The sequence below is a fragment of the Macrobrachium rosenbergii genome, chromosome 3, assembly GCF_040412425.1.
Source record: "Macrobrachium rosenbergii isolate ZJJX-2024 chromosome 3, ASM4041242v1, whole genome shotgun sequence".
NCBI lineage: Eukaryota > Metazoa > Arthropoda > Malacostraca > Decapoda > Palaemonidae > Macrobrachium > Macrobrachium rosenbergii.
The window spans coordinates 32948698-32971197 of NC_089743.1; the positions used below are offsets into that span (position 1 = coordinate 32948698).

Sequence of the window (22500 nt, forward strand, 5' to 3'; positions counted from 1 at the left end):
ATCTTAAGACCCTTTATTGCCATTCATTGTGTTGACCAAGCTCTGTTTTCAGCCACTTTGGGGTTACTTCTTCGGCAGTAGTTATACCTCGCAAAATATTTGAGCTACACAGGTTTCGGTAGAAAAAAAACCAAGATATAATTTAGTCAGGGAAAGATAGGCCTAGTTAGGATTAATATACAACACAGGTTCCTATACAAATACCCAATGTAAAGCAAATCATATAAAGAAAAAAAAAAATAATAATTTTACGCTAAATTTTTGTGACATCGCATCGGCTCCTGGGAAGTTACGATAATACAACAATCCCTTAAGGAAGCCCCAGACGACGTATCTGCATTTATTAAGAACCATGCCATTGTACACTTATAAAATCTTTACTTAAACTGGTCTCAAGCAGCAAAAAAATTAGCTGACTGGGAATCTCTCTCTATCTCTCTCTCTTCATTCACGTAAGCCGTCATAACCTAATCGAGTGTACATGACCCTCTTCAAAGAAAGAAGGGCCGACCCCAAGAAATTAAATTAATTAAATTAAGTAAAAGAAACACCTCTGTCCCACAAGTAGATGAAGGCAAGTTAAGTTTTATACAGTGATAAATTATCGGTCACGAGTGAGGCCTGCTACCCATACCAAAGCAAAACAATAGTTTTCACCCTCTGAAAGAAGAGCGGTTAGCACTGGGACCAGCCACTCATGAGGATCTTTAAAGAAAGAAAAAAAAAAAAAAAACTTTATTCCACAGTGCCAATAATGTGCTGCACTGTCATCAACTGAATAGCTTACTTCTCTCTCTCTTTTACCTTCCCTTTCTCTCTCATTTATTTGTTACACTCTGCTGGGGTAGAGTGCCTTTCCTCCTACATAGCCTAGTTGGACTCCAGTAAAGGGTCCCTAGGAACACATTGGCACCATAGTGCCACCAAACAAGCAAATAGCAAAATAAATAAAACCAAACAAAACTGATTACAGAAGAGAAAGTCCTTCTGGAACCTAACCTGCACCAGTGCCTAGGGATACTGAGTGCCACCAGTGTGACCTGTAAACGGCACACCCAACTACAGGGCCACCTTTTGAAAAGGTGCCACGTCACTGAAGCGACACTTCCTCGCTGACCAAGTACGCCCAGTCAACCCGGTTAGACGCCCTTCCCCACCAGAACCATGGCAGCAGAGAATTACAAAACCTTCCTGGGGCTGGGGACGGCAGCAGGTCTCACCGGCTCAAAACTTACCACCTGGGTGAAGGCGGGCTACAGATAGAAGCCAAGGCTTCAACACCTCTCTCACGGGCGAAACTGAAAAAGGTCAATCATTATGTTGGGGGCCATCTTCGTCCTAATATATAAGGTCAAATTTCTAACCATAATAAAAATTTATTTCTCAATTACCTATTATTTTCCCCTTGAACCACATAGGGAGCAAAAGAAGGCAGAGAAGAGGGAGAGAGATATTAACCTAGGCTATCAGGTAGGCTACTGGAGGAGGTTGAGAAGCAACACCAGACAAGGAAAAGACTGAGTAGGCTTATGGTGTGCCCTAATGAATTGCCTACATAATTTATTGGCCTCTAGCATCTCCCGATTCTTCACAAAATTTTCATCCTCTCATCAGATCACTCCTTATTTTCTTCACATCAAGAAAACCACACTCGTGCCTCAAAAGCTAGGCTAACCCACACATGGCCATCATGCACAACTGAAACATTCAGCTTCCACAAACTCTTTCCTATACAGCCTCATGCTTTCATCTCTGCTTGTTGTAGATGACATAACGCAAAACAGAAAACAAGCACAATACTGTATATGAGAAAATCAGCCAGAAATAGCCAACATTATTACTAATGCTGATTCACATCATCTGCACAAGGACACAGCATGAAGAATTCTGACTAGAACGTAAGATTTCAATGCCACCTAGTGGGAAACAGGTGATTACAGAGACAGTCCTAGAGGGTTAGCTAAGTGTCATTTTGTTTCATTTTGAATGCTGATCACATCTAATGGCGTGAAGATATAAGCTAACTTTAACAGTAGGTAAGATTCATTTAAAAATAATATAAAAAAACCTTGTAAGTTCCTATATAAACATGAATACACATTCATCCATGACAAAACTTTTCTTTTAATAGTAATGCAAATACATTTTCAGTACTTACAACAGTGGTATATATCAGGTGGACCATGAAAATACTGTCCAATTCCATGACCAGTAAAGCAAGGGACCAGTGTCACATTTTCCATCTTGGCTGTCTCTTCTATCTTTGCACCTGCAACAGAGAAGAGTAATGCACTGGACACTCTGGTATATGTGTATATATATTATATATACTTTATATATACTGTATGTATATATATATATAAAATATATTAACTTTATCACATACACAATTGTTCTGTGCATTAGTAGAATTACTAAAAGGACCTCATTCAAACTGGATGGTATCTAACAGAGTTTTTATTCAGAAAAAGTTTTCTGAATAAAAACTCCATTAGATACCATCCAGTTTGAATGAGGTCCTTTAGTAATATATATATATATATATATATATATATATATATATATATATATATATATAATATATATATATATATATATATATATATATATATATATATATATACATACACACACATATATACATCTCTATCTATATATAAATATATATTCTTATGCTGTGGTTTTCATAATGCAGTAATCTCCCCGTGTTTATGTGTGAGTTGTTGTATAACTATGATTTTGTGTTCAGATACGCATATACCATAAGAGTTAGTGTAGGTAAAATGATTGCACTCTGTGTAGTTTGTGAGAAGGGACGGTGTGCTTGGCGTTGAGAGAGCACGGTAGGTGTGTAGAGAGAGAAGGGTCAGGGCAGTCGTTGTTCGTGTATTTTCAAAACTCCTTAAGTAATGCATTCCATTGGGACTCGATCAAAACACTGTGGTTTGACCTACCACGTAGATAGACGCCCATACAGAGGAGTCGACACTCAGAGACCAAAAGCGTTGTTGAAAGGGAGATGCGTTTCTCTCTCTCTCTCTCTCTCTCTCTCTAGCTCACTCTCTCGGGATTTTACGAATGTCTTGTTTTAACGTAATTGATATTTAGATAGACGATGGTCACTCATATCCTTTAACTGTTTAATTCCTTAGTAAATGTGTCTGAGTTATCTGAACAGTGTATTTTATTAAGTGTGTGTGTAATGGCGCCTGATTAAAAACACGAAGCAATTTGGTACCAAGGTATTGTAAACATAATTGTGGGTTTCTAGTGCACTAAGAAAAATATTTAGAGTGGTTATATGTAAAGATACCTTTTCACTTTTTAATATTTTTTCATGTTATATGTTTTATGCTTTATCTTTTGAAGAATTTTTCTTTTATACATATATGTGATGGGTTTGCTATTGCCTTAATTTTTGCTTTACATTTTTTTATATTTAATCTTTTGCAGAGTATATTTCTGTGTCTTTTGTATCCACATTTTTATATGATTGATTTATTTACATTATTTGTTTAACACCTGGGAATTGAAATTTTGTTACTTAACAATTTAAATTCTTCTTGAATAAATTTTTGACTAATTAATAAATTAATTTCTGATTTAATTTTGATTGATGATTAATTCAGATTTAATCCAATTTTTCAAGTAATAATAAATTTCCCTGAGACTGTTAATGTCATGTATAATCTTTGAATTTAGAAATAAATTTTTGTATTTAAAATATTATATCAGAGTTTCATTCATTGACCCACCAGTAATTTTGATTTGAATTAGAGATAGAGTGGTAAGTGAGATGTTTTCCTTCAAGTAATTGAAGTGAGCTCGAACCAGGGAAATGAAATAAATAGAAATATTTGAACTTTTATAATGTTAATGGAGTGATGCCCTTAGATTTTACCTCACACCTGTTTAACGAACTTTATCTGCTTTCTTTCATGATTGATAAGTTTTATAAGGGATCACTGTTGCCCTTAGAGAAATCAGTCGTCTTGTATGTGTGATGAGGGTTCAGGTGTCTGGCTTTTGTGAGGTAACTATAATTGTTGAATAAATGGTAAGTTTGGTAATCAAATATCAAGCACTTAGATACCAGGTTTGATTTAAATAACAGACACTGGACACTTCGGGGTCACCATATATAAATGGTGCACTGGACTCCGGGACAAGCACTTAGATACCAGGTTTGATTTGAAGAACAGACACTGGACCATTTCCCCCATATATAAATGGTGCCTTAGACTCTGGGACAAGCACTTAGATATCAGGTTTGATTTGAAGAACAGACACTGGACACTTCTATATATATATATATATATATATATATATATATATATATATATATATATATATATATATATATATATATATATATATATATATATACACACACACACACACACACACACATATATATATATATATATATATATAATATATATATATATATATATATATATATATATATATATATATATATATATATATATATATATATATATATATATATATATATATATAAAATATAAAAGTAGTTACTGTGATACATGTATATATATGGGTATATACAGTGATACCTGTACCCATGAGCATGATTGGATGGAGGGAAGAGCTCATGGGTACAAACACTTTTCCCATAAGGAATAATGGGAAGGGATTAATTATTGTATGGCCCCAAAATACCCTGACAAAAAACATTTTTAGGCACAATAAATGAGCTTTTGGTGACAATATAAGTAGTACTGATTGAGAAATACTGTGTTTGCTGGCGTACTACACATGCTTTTTTCATTTTTAAATGTACCAAAAAACTACCCTGCATCCACTGTGGCTATATTATGGATGTTAGGCTGAGCACTACAGGCTAGGCTAGGCCTAGCCTATGGCGAGCACACTGGGTAGGCACAAAAATTGTTGCTAATAATAAAGGGATTTTGACAAAGGAAAAATCTATTTCTGGGGGAAGACCTGTGTCACCCGGTGAAATTACCATCTAGCACACATTTCTAGGTAAATTCATTGCTAAACATACCAGAGAAAAGCTAAATGCAATGCTGGGGTTACCACCCCCAGTGCGAGCTCCATAAAATGGAGTCGTGTATAGGAAAGGTTGAGAGTTGTCACTACCACAGGCCTCTGCCCTGTAGACATTACCAATCTCAAAATCCCCCAGAGCGAGGTGCCGTTACAACGCCTGCACCAGCTCCCCGACTACCAACAACTCAGCCGCCATATCGTCATTCCAGGTTAGCACCCCCCCCCAAGCTTGGTATTTTACCTAGGGGGGGAAAAGAAGGAATAGTGGCAGGTCACCGGGTGACACAGGTCTTCCCCAAGAAATAGATTCTTCCTTTGTCAAAATCCCTTTTCTGGGCTTTGACCTGTCACCCGGTGAAATTATAACAGAGAATTAAACATACCAGCTTGGTGAAGCTCTTGGAAAACTACTGTGATGGAAAGAAATAAAACAATTAGTAAAAGTGAGTTTTAATTACCCAAGCCGAAAATCTCTATAATAACGTGAGAATAACAAGATGGGGGAACCATGCCCCAAAGTAAACATGATATACAGAACATCAGAACACAGTTATAATTGACTTAAATACTAACAAATAGGAACAATAGACAATATGCAACATGGTCAGGAGTCAGGTTGTGGGGCATGCCTGACCCAAAGAAGACGGTAAGGGGAGTAAACGAGGCAGATAGGCGAGAGAGAGAGTGACAGAACAGTTAGGAATGCATAGTGAGATCAGTCAGAGGAAGGAACAATGCTTCCTGCCGCCACTGTGGAAAATTTTAGAGCCTCTAGGGATTTGAGGTAGTGGCGTTTGAACACCGAAGGTGATTTCCAACCCGTATATTTTTTGAGATCGTCAAAATTCATATGATGGAAATAATTAGTGGAGGTCGCCACCGCCCTGATATCATGGACCTTAGGAACTGAATCTGGGTTAGCTTGTTTAATAAAGTACAAGATTTGTTGTCTGATGGCCTTCAGAGAAATAGTTCCTCCACTTTCACAAAAAGAGGGCCTGAAGTTATATTAGAGGTTCTGTCTAAATACGCCTTTAAGGTAGAGAATGGGCACAATGACAGGTCTTGTGGAAGGGGGACAACCTTCCATGGGGACCATCTATCTTGCGGATCTTCATTTTTAGCGAGAAACTTGAGATCTGGGGCTAACAGAACTTCTCCTGACGGGAGGAAATCAACATAGTTCGGTTCTCTAGATAGAGCTGACAGCTCAGAAATTCTAGCACCTGAAGCTAAACTAATTAAGAATAAAGTCTTCCTTAACAGACTTAAGAATGAACAATTCTGATTATCAGTATCTGATGCTAATTTAAGAACGTCATTTAAGAACCAGGAAACCGTGTGTGGATGGGTTGCTGGTCTCAAACGAGCGCATGCTCTAGGAATTGATGAAAAATAAGAATCAGTTAACCCTTTAACGCCAAAGCCCTATTTACAAAAACGTCTCCCGTATGCCGGCGGCGTTCTGTGAGTTAGCGCCGAAGTGGAAAAAAAGTTTTTTTCAAAAAATCACAGCACGCTTAGTTTTTAAGATTAAGAGTTCATTTTTGGCTCATTTTTTTTGTCATTGCCTGAAGTTTAGTATGCAACCATCAGAAATGAAAAAAATAGCATTATCATATATAAATATTGGAATATATGACAGCGAAAAAAAAAAACTCGTATATAATTGTATACAAATCGCGCTGTAAGCAAAATGGTTAAAGCTAATGACTTAATTTTTTTTAGTTGTATTGTACACTAAATTGCGATGATTTTGGTATATAACAAATTTTAAAACGATCAAAATAACACAGAGAAAATATTATCACAAAATGATGCATGAATTTGTAACTCGCGGACGTAAAAACTTTTTTTTTTTCAAAAATTCACCATAAATCGAAATATTGTGCTAGAGACTTCCCGTTTGTTGAAAAATGAAGCTAATTGATTGAATATTACTAGACTGTAAGTGTTTTAGCTTACAATTGCAGTTTTCGACCATTTCGGTCGAGTTAAAGTTGACCGAAAGTCGAATTTTTTCTATTTATCGTGATTTATATGAAAATATTTCAAAATTGATAAAAGCTACAACCATGAGTTATTTTTTGTTGTATTGTAAATGAAATTGCGCACATTTTCATATATAAAACTTTATGTAACGACTAATATAAAACGGTGCAAATATTACGACAACGAGACGAAAGAATTTCTGAGATGTTTGGCCGAGTTACCGCGCAGACGTAAGAAAAATGTTTTTCTTTTAAAATTCACCATAAATCGAAATATTGTGCTAGAGACTTCCAATTTATTGCAAAATGAAGGTAAACGATTGAATATTACTAGAATGTAAGAGTTTTAGCTTACAATTGCGTTTTTTGACCATTTCGGTCGAGTTAAAGTTGACTGAAGGTTGAAATTTTGGCAGTTATCGTGATTTATGTGAAAATATTTCAAAACTGATAAAAGCTACAACCATGAGCTAATTTCTGTTGTATTGTACATGAAATTGCACACATTTTCATATATAAAAGTTAATGTAATGACTAATGTAAAACGATGCAAACATTACGACAACATGACGAAAAGAATTTCTGAGATGTTCGGCAGAGTTACGCACAGAGACGTAAGGAAAAAATTTTTTTTCAGAAATTCACCATAAATCGAAATATTGTGCTAGAGACTTCCAGTTTGTTGCAAAATGAAGGTACATGATTGAATATTACTAGAATGTAAGAGTTTTAGCTTATAATTGCGTTTTTTGACCATTTCCGTCGAGTTAAAGTTGACCGAAGCTTGAAATTTTGGCAGTTATCGTGATTTATATGAAAATATTTCAAAACTGATAAAAGCTACAAGCATGAGTTATTTTCTGTTGTATTCTACATGAAATTGCACACATTTCCATATATAAAACTTTATGTAACGACTAATATAAAACAGTGCAAACATTACAACAACGTGATGAAAGAATTTCTGGCGCGGACGTAAGGAAAAAGTTTTTTCAAAAATTCACCATAAATCGAAATATTGTGCTAGAGACTTCCAATTGGTTGCAAAATGAAGGTAAATGATTGAATATTACTAGAATATAAGAGTTTTAGCTTACAATTGCGTTTTTACCATTTTGGTCGAGTCAAAGTTGACCGAAGGTTGAAATTTTGGCAGTTATCGTGATTTATATGAAAATATTTCAAAACTGATAAAAGCTACAACCATGAGTTATTTTCTGTTGTATTTTACATGAAATTGCGCACATTTTCATATATAAAACTTTATGTAACGGCTAATATAGAACAGTGCAAAAATTACGACAAAATGACGAAAGAATTTCTGAAATTTTCGGCAGAGTTACAACAAGAGCGTAAGAAAAAAGTTTTTTAAAAATTCACCATAAATCGAAATATTGTGCTAGAGACTTCCAATTTGTTGCAAAATGAAGGTACATGATTGAATATTACTAGAATGTAAGAGTTTTAGCTTACAATTGCGTTTTTCGACCATTTTGGTCGAGTCAAAGTTGACCGGAGGTTGAAATTTTTGTAGTCGGCGTTTGCTACGTCCACCGGCATTCAACAGACAATTTTAGTCGACGTTTGCTACGTCCAACAGGCGTTTAAGGGTTAAGTTAATATTAAAGCCATGTAAAAATACCTTTCTTAAAGCTGATTTGGCTGTAGTAATGGTAATAGAGGCAAGACCTTTTTCGAACAATGACCTGAAGAACGAGATTGCAAGGTTCGTCGTCATTTCTGTAGCTTCAGATTCTTTCAGGAACAGTGCTAATTTCTTGACTGCTGAGTCATATTGTCTGAGGGTAGATTCCCTTTTGTCTGATTCTAAGAACAGTGTATTAACGGGATCAATATTAGCACCTTTCTGAGCTGCAAATTTCATGAAATCCACAAAGCTAGGGCATCTTGGACTCTTGAGGAAGCTGACACAGTCCGAGTTTGTAGTATTTGTGTCAATTTTGGTCTGGGGATCTGTATGCACCGGAGCTTCAGTTCTAGAAGAAGAGGAAACCAGTTGCTCTTCGGCCAGTTGGGCGCTACCAGAGCCACCTGACCTTTGAATGTCCTGAGCTTGTGTAAGACTTTCATCAACAAGTTTACTGGAGGAAACAGGTAGATCCTCTGCCACTTGTTCCAATCTATTGACATCGCATCTGTGGAGTGAGCCAAAGGGTCCAGGTTGGGGGCCACATAACATGGAAGTTTGTGGTTGCTTTCTGTGGCAAACAGATCTACCTGGAGACCTGGGACCTGACTGCAAATCCACTCGAATGATGTTTTGTCCAGGGACCATTCCGACTCCAGCGGAGTTGTTCTGGACAGAGAGTCTGCAATGACATTCGAACTCCTGCCAGATGGGTAGCTGACAAATGCCACTGGTGCTTGTTTGCTAGGGAGAATATTGCTATCATTACTTGGTTGATCCGCTCGACTTGGAACCTCCCTGGTTATACAATGCACCACTACCAAGACTGTCCAAGACCAGCCTTATATGGATTAGTCTGGTTGGACGCAGTTTCTTTAAGGTTAGAAAGACTGCCATTGCTTCGAGAATATTGATATGGAACTGGCGGAACATATTGGACCATGTTCCCTGCACTTTTTGTGTTGAGAGTATCCTCCCACCGCTCAGAGAAGCATCCGTGTGAATCACTAATGCCGGAGGGGGAACTGGAGCGGTACTGACTTTGATAAGCACTTGACTGTTGTCCAGGGCTGGAGTCTCTTCCTCAGTACTTGTGGAATTAGGGACACCTTGTCTCTGAATCTGATGTTGGCACGTCTCCGCCATACTCTGTTTATGTCTTTCAGTTTGGCTTTCAGGAGTAGATCCGTTAGTGAAGCAAACTGAAGGGAACCTAAGACCCTTTCTTGGGTACGGCGGGAAGCTTTCCTGTTCATGAGGAATTGCCTGGTTGCTTTGGCTATTTCTTTCTGTTTGGCTGGCGGAAGAGACAGCTTGTGTGAGTGTAGGTCCCACTGGATTCCCAACCACTGAAAGCGGCTCTCTGGAACTAGGCGGGACTTCTCCCTGTTTATTTGGAAGCCTAGAGATTCCAGAAAACCGATTACTATGGTTGTTGCTTTCCGACATTCGCTGGCGTTGGGTGCCCAAATTATCCAATCGTCCAGGTATGCGGCTAGCATGATCCCTTGAGACCGTAGTTGTTGAACTACTGTATCTGCCAGTTTGGTGAAAATTCTGGGGGCTATGTTGAGCCCGAATGGCATGACTGAACGAGTACGCTTGCTTTCCTAGTCTGAACCCCAGATAAGGAGAGAACCTTCTCGCAACCGGGACGTGATAATAGGCGTCTGAAAGATCTATAGAGGTGGTTACGGCTCCACGGGGAAGTAGGGTCCGAACCTGCGAGATTGTGAGCATGCGAAATTTGTCGCATTGAATGTATAAATTGAGACGAGACAAGTCTAGGATTACCCTTTGCTGACTGGAGCCTTTCTTTGGAACGCTGAACAGTCTGCCCTGAAACTTCAAGTGCCTCGCTTTCTTTATAGCCCTCTTTTGTAGTAGGTCCTTCACAAAGTCCTGGAGGGCTTTGGATGGTGATTGATGGAACCTGACTAGTGGAGGAGGGCCTCTGCTCCAGCTCCAACCCAGGCCCTTGGAGACTATGCTGTGGGCCCACGGACTGAAGGTCCATTGGTCCCGAAAATGATACAGCCTCCCGCCTACCTGAGGAGTCTCACTGGGCGGGAGATGATCTGCCTCCTCTGCTACCTCGGCCTCCTCTCCCTCGGGAGATGGAGCGAGACGCCGACTTGCCTCTAAAGGAGCCTCTGGCTCTGCTTCCCCTGGCGTTTCAGTTAAATGCCCGAAATGCCCCATGACTTTCGAATGAAGCATTGTAAGCCGGAGACGTTACGTATGTAGGGGAGGCGAGTGTGTGCTGGGCTGGTTGAACCAGCACATACTGTGGTTGAGGCTGAGCCTTAGAGGTTGAAGGCTGGCCGGCTGGAGAGACCGGAACAGCCTGCAGCACCGTCTGGGTAGGAGGCCTTTTGAATTTCTTGAACCTCTTCCCGGGTCTGGGATGAGGTCCGGCGGACTCCGTTAACTTCCGCTTGTAGGGGAGACCCCAGCGGGAGCGGAGGCTTTGGTTAGCCCTGGTAGCTTCCGTCAGGACTGCGTCTACCTCTTCCTGGGGAAAGAGATTAGGCCCCCAGATGGAGCTCTTCATGAGCCTATTGGGCTTGTGCCGAATAGAGGCTGCCGTAAAGATGTGTTTCCGGCAGTTCATCCGAGCCACTATGAAATCATATAGGTCCTGCTGGAACCCCGCCAGTAGGGATTTAGTAAGGACCTGAAAGAGGGCTTCTTCGTTATAGACAACCGAAGTTGCCTCCGCCAAAGTCAGGGAATGTAGGGACCTACTTAACCTGCCCTTGGTCTCAGCTTCGGTCTTCAGGAGAGAATCTGGGATTTTCGGAAGCTGCTCGCTGAAGAGGGCAGAAGCGCAGTCAGGGTCGAGCCTACCCACTGTAAAAGTGGCCGGAGCTCCCTTCCAAAAATCAGAATCTCCGGGGAAGACTAGAGAGGTGGGATCTGTCTCCCGGAGTTGTGGAAGGGGCTTGCCCTCAATGCCTGCCTGACTGGTAAGCAGGGCTACTTTAGTCGTGCAGGGGGTGGGGATAGTATCTCCCACCGAGAACATCATAAACGAACCCTTGACAGGGGTAAGTTTCGTGTTCTCGGCTTGCCACTCTGTAAGCGTGCGCAACAGGGTGGACTGAGCTTGGTCTCTTGGAAAGATGACGGTTTCTTTCGGGACCTTGTCCGATCTTATCCAGGCTTCCTCGGTAAGCCTGGCATAACCTGGGAAGGGGGGCAGCAAGCCAGGTGGGAAGAACTCTAGTTCCTCCAACCTGCGAGTACCCAGACCTTCGATGGTGAGGGTGTCTTCATGCTGAGGAGCATAAAGCACCAGGCGCCAAGGGTTTCCCTTATCGAAGGGGGGAAGACCGGAAGCGTCCGGAACAGCCAAGGGCTGAGCGACTGTCCCGGCGGGCATAAACCCCCAAGATCAAGCTCTCCTGGTTTTTCACCTTCTCTGCTAGGGATTTAACAGAGGCGTTTGATGACTTCAGGTCAGAAGACAACTGGGAGGAGAGTTCGGTCAACTTCTCTTCCACCCTCTTGTCGAACTTCTCCATAAGAAGTTCAGCAAACGACTCTGGGTCAAAGGAAGGACGAGGGGGACTCGCCTTACTCTGCTTGGATCTCGATCCCTTTCCAGAGGGGGGGGCCTTGCTCGTAGACGGCACGGGGCTAGGGGCCCGTGACGACTTCGAGGAGAGCCCGAGCGACCTCTGGGGTTTGAAGGATTTAGACAAGGTCTTTGTTTTCACAGATTTTACCTTGGGGACAGTAGACCTTGACCTGTCCTCAAGGTAAGAGGATTTTCCAAACCCTCTAAAGGAAGAAACGGAAGAGGAAGGAGAGCTGAAAAGAGTATTAGAACTTTCTGCCTCACTTACCCCCTTACCTGCAACTTGGTGGTCCGGGTCGACGCTCATAGGCTCTAGGTTGAGGTTGATCGCCGCAACCTCCTCCGCTACCTCTCCGCAAATGGCCGCTTCTTCATGGGAGGGTTCCGTCATCTCCCGGATCCCAGCGATCAAGGGGGCGGCTACTTTCGCCGGGACGGACGCTGAGACCCAGGCGCCGGGGTAGAGGATACTACAGATATCCTGAGACAGAACGTAGGGCTTCCCCGACCCAACGTTCCTCCCAAAGCCACTGACCCAGGTCTTGAGAGTTAACAGCGAAGAGTCGCGGGAGCTGCGGTCGGCCTGAAAGAAGGAGATTGCTAACTAACGAAATCTCCAACTGTCATAAATATATCAATAAAAGTCATAAACTCAAGAAAGAACAATGGTTAGGGGACATGTAGCTTACCGACTCATCCAACACTCACTCGTAGAGAGCGTAGCACACCTCACATCTGTCGGGTGCCAGACGATCAGGTCCCGACACCAACTGCGCGGCCGAGTGGGACCAACACACCGTGTCCACAAGCCTGTTACAGGACCGCGTGCACCCTGCTCCTGACAACGTACCATCTATAAATGGAAAGATGATACATGAGTATGCTAATAAGGCACGCCGGAGTAGGGTGCCGGAGCTGAGCCTTAATTTAAAATGACTGACGGAGCATGCAATGGTCCGGTCAGACCCCGTCGGAGAGATCCCGGCAATAAGGGGGTATATCTAATCTAACATACATGCGTAAAACGATAGGGACCGCCGGAGTAAATCCGGAGTTACTAGAAGGTCCAAAGTGTGAACATGCGTCATAAACAAAATAGCAGATTTACCAATACCCCCGGACACGGTCCGGTAGAGGTAAAGTAAATACACAGCATAAAATGGTTAACCCTAGTGTTTGCCAAAAAACAACAGATATGATACATTGGTTATAAAATTCCGCTTGGTGCCGGGGGAATCGAGTTACACCATACTTATGGTGGTGGCAGAGGAGGCGGGGTGAGCGCCGTCCAACCACACACCATACCCACCGGAGTGGTTACAATAACAAGAGGGTGACGGGAGACCCGGCAACACGGCGGAAGTAAGATCTGGCCAAAGTCAAGATAGATACCCAGGGAATATGGTCGATGTTCTAGCTGTATAGAACACGGAACAAAACAAGGACAACAATAGCTAGCAGAAGAGCGGACACCGAGACAGAGGCCAGTCAGGTGTATAACACTAATTGGATACCGCATTAACTCTCCACAGGGTGACGGACTAAAGAGAACGACAACCCTGGGCAGGGAGAAACTCGGTCACGCCCTGATGCTAGGGAAGGGTAGGGGATAGGCAAATGGAGGAACCTACAGCAGCGGCCAGAGAGTGGGAGGCACCCCGGACGCCGATAAACCCCTCAACGAGCGTCGATCATGGGAGAACGACAACCAAAGGGGGAAAATACTAGGATACACTCCATAAGCTAAAAGGATGCAAAGAGGTGGTAATGAATTAGTGGTGGCCAGGGAGTGGGGAAGCACCCCCAGACACCAAAAGAACTCCCCACGGGTGCCGATCAACAGAGATTGGCGACTCTGGATAAGGGAGAACTAGGGAGAACCACTCAATGCAAAGGAAGGGGTAAGGAATGTTAGGCTAGCGACATGGAAAACAGGGGGGTGGGGTAGGGCTCAGAGCACCCAACCCCAGGCACGCTTCACGACGTACACGAAGACAGCCAAGGGTGGAAGGGAGGAGGGAGGGGGGGAAGGGGGGTGGTAGGAGAAGGGGGGACCCACGAAGCTAGGATGCCTGCCCAGACATCGACGGCTCGGACAGGAGTAGGCTATGAATAAGAAGACCCTCGCTATTCTAGCCTAACCTTACTAGGACTCAAGAGTCCAATTGGGAAGGCCGAAATAGAGGGAGGGGGAAAACATAGGCCTAATAACACCCATCCGAACCAGACGACATCTTCGGGAAGGTACAGAACGTGAAACTCTCCTACTCACCCAAACCTCCCTCCAAGCTAAGGGGAGGGAGCAAAGAGCCGTAAGGTAGCCTAACTTCCTAGTCTAACCTACTGAAGCCAACCAGCGGCCTAGAAGGCTAGCCTAGGAGGACAAACACAGGAACTATCAGACAAAGGTAACACTAAAAGTTAACCACATAATGTATAATATAACGTACATCGCATATATGAAAATAGAACTTAAATAATAAAAGACACATGTAGAAGGGCGGTCCAAACCAATCGCGATATGAGACACGGATGGTAAAATGGCCGACCCTTACGATCAAGAGTAAACAAATTAATCCAAAAATATCAATGTCATCCGTTAACATATAAATTAGTGAAAATAAATAGCATAACCGTACCATCTCAGAGAATATACCCGTGAGCTGGAGGAGGAGTGGGTCCAAGGATAAAATGGAATTATGATCACAAAGGCGAGAGGGGGAAATCTCATAGCCTAAGAGAGGAGAGGACACGCGCCTCCCCAGGGAAGGGGTAATTCGGAAAAAACTAACTCCAACGAGGAGTGAATATGAAATTATGTAAAAACACACATAAAAACATATCATATAAAAGGGGGACAAAGTCCCACCGTAAACCACACAAAGACTGAAGGTCACGTGAGGTCGGGAGCAAGGCGGCCGAGACCGGCGTCACATTCAACCCCCTAATTATTGAATTAGAAGGTAAATAAAGAGCCTCAGCCACCTAAAAACAAAAGGGAGATGGTACTCAACTTAGGTGAAGAAAATTCCTGGACGGAAGACATGATATCGCACAGAAAAAGGCAAATGAAGCACACCGTTGATAACAACAACAAGGCGCTGACGCGTGCTAAAATGGAATGACGATATGGCGGCTGAGTTGTTGGTAGTCGGGGAGCTGGTGCGGGCGTTGTAACGGCACCTCGCTCTGGGGGATTTTGAGATTGGGAATGTCTACAGGGCAGAGGCCTGTGGTAGTGACAACACTCACCCTTTCCTATACACGACTCCATTTTATGGAGCTCGCACTGGGGGTAGTAACCCCAGCATTGCATTTAGCTTTTCTCTGGTATGTTTAGCAATGAATTTACGTAGAAATGTATGCTAGATGGTAATTTCACCGGGTGACACAGGTCAAAGCCCAGAAAAACACTGAAAAACAAGCCTAATTATTACAGTAAAAAATTGTGTTACTGGAATAAAGTATATGTAAATTTTCACTCGCCATTAAATGAACCTAAATGAAATTTACCATAAATAAACACCAAGACAGCACTATGATTTTGTTTACATCAACTCACTGCAAATGGCTGACAGGTTAACTGCTGATGTATCGTAGGCAATTTTTTATATATTTATAACAGACTGATAATTAAGCTAGTTTTCAATATGTATTTTATTATAAATATCGTATATTTCTGTTTATCAGATGACCTTTAAATCATAAAAGTCACCCTAAAAATTGGGGTAGTCTTATACTACCATTCTAAAAAACAAACCTTGAATTTTAAGTGATGTTTATCAGTAGGCTAGCCTCGCCCTTGGTGCGATAACCACCAACATACATGACAAGATTCACATTATGAAATAAACTACTGATAAAGGTAACAAAACCATTTTTACATCATGTATCACTGGCATATACTAGGAATAATTCCATATCAATGAAATCAACTTTTATCTATGCAAGCCCAGCTGACAAAATGTAAACACAGCGTTATGATTGCGCTTACAGCAACCTTTATCTTTCAGTAACCTTTCAGAAATTGTAATGGTAGTGTAATTACAGAAGTAATAACATTTAGGATAACATAATATTAATTTTTCATTAAAGATTAATTATCATTTTGATGGTAAACAACACAATTTTGGATTACATACAACTGTTTAGAACAATTCAGTCATAAGAACGATAATTATTGTACATTATCGTATTGTTATTAGGGGTTGTTTGTGATTGGCGATGAAACATAAACAAAACAATGGTTTCCCTCTTAGGCAACGTGTAGGAAAAACATGATATAGAATCGGCTGTTATTTCCTTTATTTTGAATTTCTAAGGATACAGTAAGTAAAACAGTATTTGTAATAACATCATCTTGACATAACCAAAAGCTAGCCTATACACAGGTGGTTTTGTAATTTAGCAGTCTTCTTATACTACAGACATGAGATAAATTCATGAAAATTTGCCATAATTTTTTACTTTGTCTTATCTAAATGTCGTCTTATATGCTGGAGTATACGTAATAAAATACTGAAAACAAGCTGCTAACTGCCGATGTATCGTAAGCAATTTTTCATAAGTTTGTGATAACAGAATGAAACTCATGGTTGTGCTCATGGCCCCAATCATTACTTGTGGGTATGACGACATTTTATTAAATAAAATTACTCGTGCCTCCAGTTACTCATGGGTACAGGTTCACTATATATATATATATTCCACTATATATATATATATATATATATATATATATATATATATATATATATATATATATATATATATATATATATATATATATATATACAGTGAACCCTCGTTTATTACGATAGATAGGTTCCAGAACTGGCGCGATAGCTGAAAATCCAGCAAGTAGGGACACCATATTTACAGTATTTATTTAACATGTATTCAGACTTTTAAAACCCTCCCTTTACATAGTACTGTTAACAAACCACCCTTTACAGTAATGTACAGATATCTACAATACGTACATACAGTACACAGGCACAAATGATAAGCAATAAAACAGTAAGTGAACATAAAAAATAGAAAGATTGTTATGGTGCGTACTGTACAATTGTACAGTATTTTACTCACCACGATAGAGTTGGAAGTTACAATAAAGCCCTCCTCGTATGTACTGTTAACAAACCACCCTTTAATGTACAGAACACTTAATGCATGTACAGTACCTAATCTAAAACAGGCACTAATATTAAAATGTTAGAATATTAAAGTATATAAAGAAATAAAGATTGTTACTGTACCCACCATGAAAGAAGTTGAAGAAAAACTTGAATGATGATGGCGATGAATTTGCTGCACAGTAGAAATGATGATGATGAAGCTGATGATGTTTTCTACTGTGCAGCCAATGATTGTATTTTACGTCTCTTCAGACTGGGGTGTCTTTTCCTGGGACACCTCTTCAACTTCTTCCTGGGACACTTCTTCAATTTCTTCCGAAGGCATAGTAGCAGGAGGAACTGGCTCTTTTTGTGAGGCTGGAAGAACATTGGGATCGGAAGTTGCTGCCGCTGCTTCTTTTTTTCGATCGAAGAGCATCCTGTAGGAGTCATGTCTTCATCGATTTTGTTGCAGAACTGCAGAGAACTAACCATATCCTCGTCCCATTCTTGTGACAATTCTTTCAGCTCCTTCGCTAGGTTGCAGAGCTTGGCAAGCTGTTCTAATGTTAAGCCTGTTTCTTCGACAACTTCTTGGGTCTCTTCCTGTGGTTCATTTTCTTCCTCACTGGCTGATTTTGTCAGGTCTTGAGGTCTCGTCAGTTAGCGGCTGGGAATGGCAGTCCAACAACTCGTCAACGTCTTCCGTTGTCATGTCGCCAAACCGTCACCTCAATTATCGCAGCCAACTGCACAGATTTCCGTACTGCAGAGTGTTGAATCTCGGCAGGCATAAATCCTCGTCGTCATAAACAATCTCGGACCACAACTTCCTCCAGCTCGCGTTAACGGTAGCAGGTTTCATTTCTTGCAGTGCCTTCTGGATGTTCTGAAGGCACGTGGCAATCGTGTACTGCTGCCAGTACGCCTTCAAATTGAATGTTTCATCCTCATCTTCTTGGCGGCATCCACACACGCAACGAGGTCCGCCAAGGTATTCTTCGTGTAGAGGGCCTTGAACGCCCTGATAACCCCTGGTCCATCGGTTGAATTAAGGGCGTTGTGTTGGGTGGCAGGAACTCAACCTGAATGCCCTCATGCGAAAAGATCAGTCGCGTGACCACCAGCGTTATCCAACAGGAGAAGGATCTTAAATGGCAAGCCCTTCTCTATGAGATATTTACTGACTTGTGGGATAAAACACTGGTGGAACCAGTTGGAGGTCAGCATCTTAAGTAATCCATGCTTTTGGATTATGCATCAATACACGGGAAGGAGATTCTTATTTTTATTTTTCAAAGCACGAGGTTTTTCGACTTATAAATAAGCCCTGGCTTTAGCAAAAATCCCCCATCATTGCCACACATCACGAGGGTAACACGATCTTTGAATGCTTTAAAGCCAGAGGCTTTGGCTTCTTCTTTGAACAGGAAAGTTCGCGATGGCATTCTCTTCCAAAACAAACCCGTCTCGTCCATATTAAAGACTTGTTTGGGCTTGTATCCACCTTCAGCGATAATATTCTTGAACGTCTCATTCGGCGTAAGTTTCAGCAGCGACCGTGTCAGCGAAGCAGCCTCGCCATGCAGGGAAACGCTTTTCAGGCGAGCGTTTCTGAAACTTGGCAAACCATCCTTTGCTGGCGGTAAAATGTCGTGTCTGAGGCTGGGAATCAGTGGATGTCCCTGCTTGAGGTTCATCTACATCATCTTCGTCGTCTTCCTCTTCTTCTTCAGCGTGGTCGCCATCATCTTGAGGTTCCTTTGCCGCGAAATTCTCATACAACCTCAAAGCCTTGGTTCGGATGGTGTTCGTATCCAAGGCTATTTTCTTCTTCGACAGTCGGCAATCCAGATTGACAAAGCACCTTCCATACGGACGATCGTTTTATTACGAGCCATAACAACTTCGCTTTGCTGACTTGCTAAAGGTGATGGCAGCCGTCTTCCTAATCTTCGCCTCATCCTTCTTAATGTAGCGAGCGGTGGATTCGTTCACTCCAAAATGGCGGGCCGCGGCGCGTAACTTCTCCCTTCCTTCAACATATCGAGAGTGTCACCTTCTCAGCAATCGTCATCATTTTCCGTTGGCGTTTAGGCTCAGTACCAGCCTTAGCAGAAGCAGAACGCTTGGGAGCCATTGTAGGGGTTAAACAAAGTTAAAAAAAAAGTTCAACTTCAAACACACACTGTCACACACAGCACTGGTAATGTAAACAGCATCTATCTACCGAGAGAGTGGGAAACGAAGTGGCCGTGAGAAGATGCTGCGGGTCAGAGACAAGGGAAGCCGCTGCGGGTCGGAGAAACGGTCAAAACACCAATCACAGGCGAGATTACAAAACTTGGGAGCTGATTCGTCATCTATCACCAATGGAACCAATCACAGCCCATCTTACATGCTAGTTTCAAATTCAAATATACTTTACGCTATTTTATGCTTTTTTTGTTGTAGTAGTATAGGTTTATTCGAGATGTGATTTTTGCAACAAACAATATTATTGGATGCAGTACAAAAGATTCATGGAAAAGATGCACATTCATTACATTTGTATTTTATAATTAGTATATATGTAGCCATCAGCAGCCTTACACCATTCAAATATGACAATGTCAGACTGCATCTGATTAGCGTTTCATGTTCAGTTTAATTTTACTAGTACTATAATGAATTATCGTATGATCACATTCTCTTTTGTTTAATTTCATTTTGTACTGAATTATATGTCATAATGCAATGAACCAACAGTACTAGCAGATATTAATAATTATTAATGGAATTAATGAAATATTTGGGTCTTCATATATCGCGACTATTTTTGAAATTTCAGAAAATCCGCTATATATTTTCTCTTATAATATACATACATAATGGAAAAAATCCATGAAGTCGTGAATCATGATAGTCGAACATGAAATAGCGAGGGTTCACTGTATATATAAATATGTATGTATATATATATATATATATATATATATATATATATATATATATATATATATATATATATATATATATATATATATATATATACATACATACACTCACACACAGTATAACCTTGCTTTAACAGACCCAGAAACATTGTACATCAGATTTAACGGACAAAATCTGGCCAAGGGTAGTGGCTGCTGTTATTTATGCTTACTCACGCACTAACCTGAGCATGAAAAAATAATTATTAACAGATTAATGTTATTCCTAAAAGGAAATCAGTTACACAATAGAAATCCATATGATTTAGAAAAGGATGAGGAACCCAAATTGCAATAGCAACAATATATGAAAGCATTGTGCTACCGCAAAGAAGAAAGTACTTATGCAACTAGTATGTATAGATATAACCAAGGCATCTGACAAAGTGTGGACACAAGGAATTCAATACAAAATATTAAATCTCAACCTTCCAGACATTTTTGAGAAAATACTATGCAACTTCATTAAAGATCAAACAGCAGCAAAATTAATTCACAAAATTACGTAGAAAATCCACTCCTGTTACTGAGTGGCGTCTCACAAGGATCTGTACTAAGTCCAACATTATTCATTTTATATACATTAGATGTGACTTCACCACCAGAGTACTGTACTGATGTCTGCTTTGCAGATGATAAAACTCAAATAGTTGTACACCCAGAAAAATGTACAAGAAGGGACCCAACCTTGAAAAGACAAGTAGCACAAAAAACAATGGACCAAATTGAATGAATAAATCAATTTGAAAAGAAGTGGAAGATAAAAACAAATAAATCTACATTCCAACTAGTATCAGTATCTGCATACAAACCTGAACAAATAATGTTAGATCAACAACCAGTGAACTTTACTAAAAGCACAAGAATACTAGGAATGCAATTTGGACAAAGAGGAATATCAAGACATGTAAGAGGAAGGCTAAGAATAGCAAGAACACAAAATACAAAACTAAAAAGGTTTAGGAATATGAACACAAATATTAAAATCCGTTTCTATAGTGTCTAATAAGACCAATGATGGAATATCCACCAACACCCACCTGTTTAGCTTTGACTTCTTACATAAGGGCATTACAAAAATTCCAAAATAAGATACTAAGATCTGCTGCGAGAAACAATCAAGAAGATAATGATCTGAACATAGAACGAATACACAAAAAATACAAAGTAAAACCAATTAATCTGAGAATGTACACTCTGGCAACTAAAATATGGTCCAATACAATGAAGAATTAATGGAGGAAATGGAAGTAGAAGAGAGAAACTACCCAAACAACACAGACCACAGACAGTGAAGAGTATCTTCATATATTCATCATGATGACCTTCTTATGGCTGGGAGAGGCAGCCTTCTTCTTCCTCCACTTGCTAGCTTTGGAAGAAGGGGAGGAGGTGGAAGCACAAGACAAAGATGAAGACAACGATGATGGCTTCTGATCCCTCTTCCGATTGTGGCAGGCCTTGAACAACATGGTGTGGAGAAGGACGCCACCAAGCGAAGACGATGTTAAGGGAATCACTTGAGGGTACACTACTGGAAGCATGACCAAAAGAACCACTGCCGTAATGGTGGCTCTAAAACCAGTAGACATTGTGACCATAGACGTAGTCAAGGTCATGGTAGCAGCAGTCACAGGCAGGTCTTGAAGGCCCTCAAGTGAGATATCAAACCCTCCACACTGAGCTCCCCTGGGGAGGACTAGGGAAGGCCATAACTCCCTAAGCCCCTCAGGCTCCACAACACCTGCAACAATTTGGGAGGCACTCTCCCTTCGCCCTGAGGAGGATAACTCCCCCTCCAAGTGAACAGAGACCGCTGGAGAGGAGTCATACCGGTCAACTGGCCCCAACACTGACTCTCTACTGACGAAGCAATGTGAGACAGCAAAGGGGAAACTGCTTCCTTAGGAGTAGCAACAGCAGGAGGAAGCTTGGCAGGGGCAAGAAGGATCCAGAAAGAATCCTCGGTGTCACTGGCATTTTGCACTCCGGTGACAACGGGGAAACTTTCTTCTCTCTCTTCGTTTTCTGACCAAACTGTACCCACTGTTCAGAAAGCCAGACATAACACTCACTACATTTGACCCCCATATTCGCGGGGGTTAGGGACCACAACCACCAGCGAACACTGAAAACCCACGATATATTG

The 22500-nt window shown here is 41.0% G+C and overlaps 1 protein-coding gene across 6 annotated transcripts in view; it reads right to left on the reverse strand.

Annotated features, from left to right (window-relative positions):
- LOC136854134 (methionine aminopeptidase 1D, mitochondrial) overlaps window positions 1-22500 on the reverse strand; it is a 103186-nt gene that overhangs the window by 18264 nt on the left and 62422 nt on the right. For 5 of the 6 annotated variants that reach the window (XM_067130362.1, XM_067130353.1, XM_067130395.1 and 2 more), the window contains one exon: window positions 2159-2269. In XM_067130362.1, coding sequence (XP_066986463.1) covers window positions 2159-2269 — 111 coding nt within the window. Of the gene's footprint in view, window positions 1-1151; window positions 1299-2158; window positions 2270-22500 lie in introns of those variants that run through there. The other variant, XM_067130385.1, reaches the window with a different exon arrangement.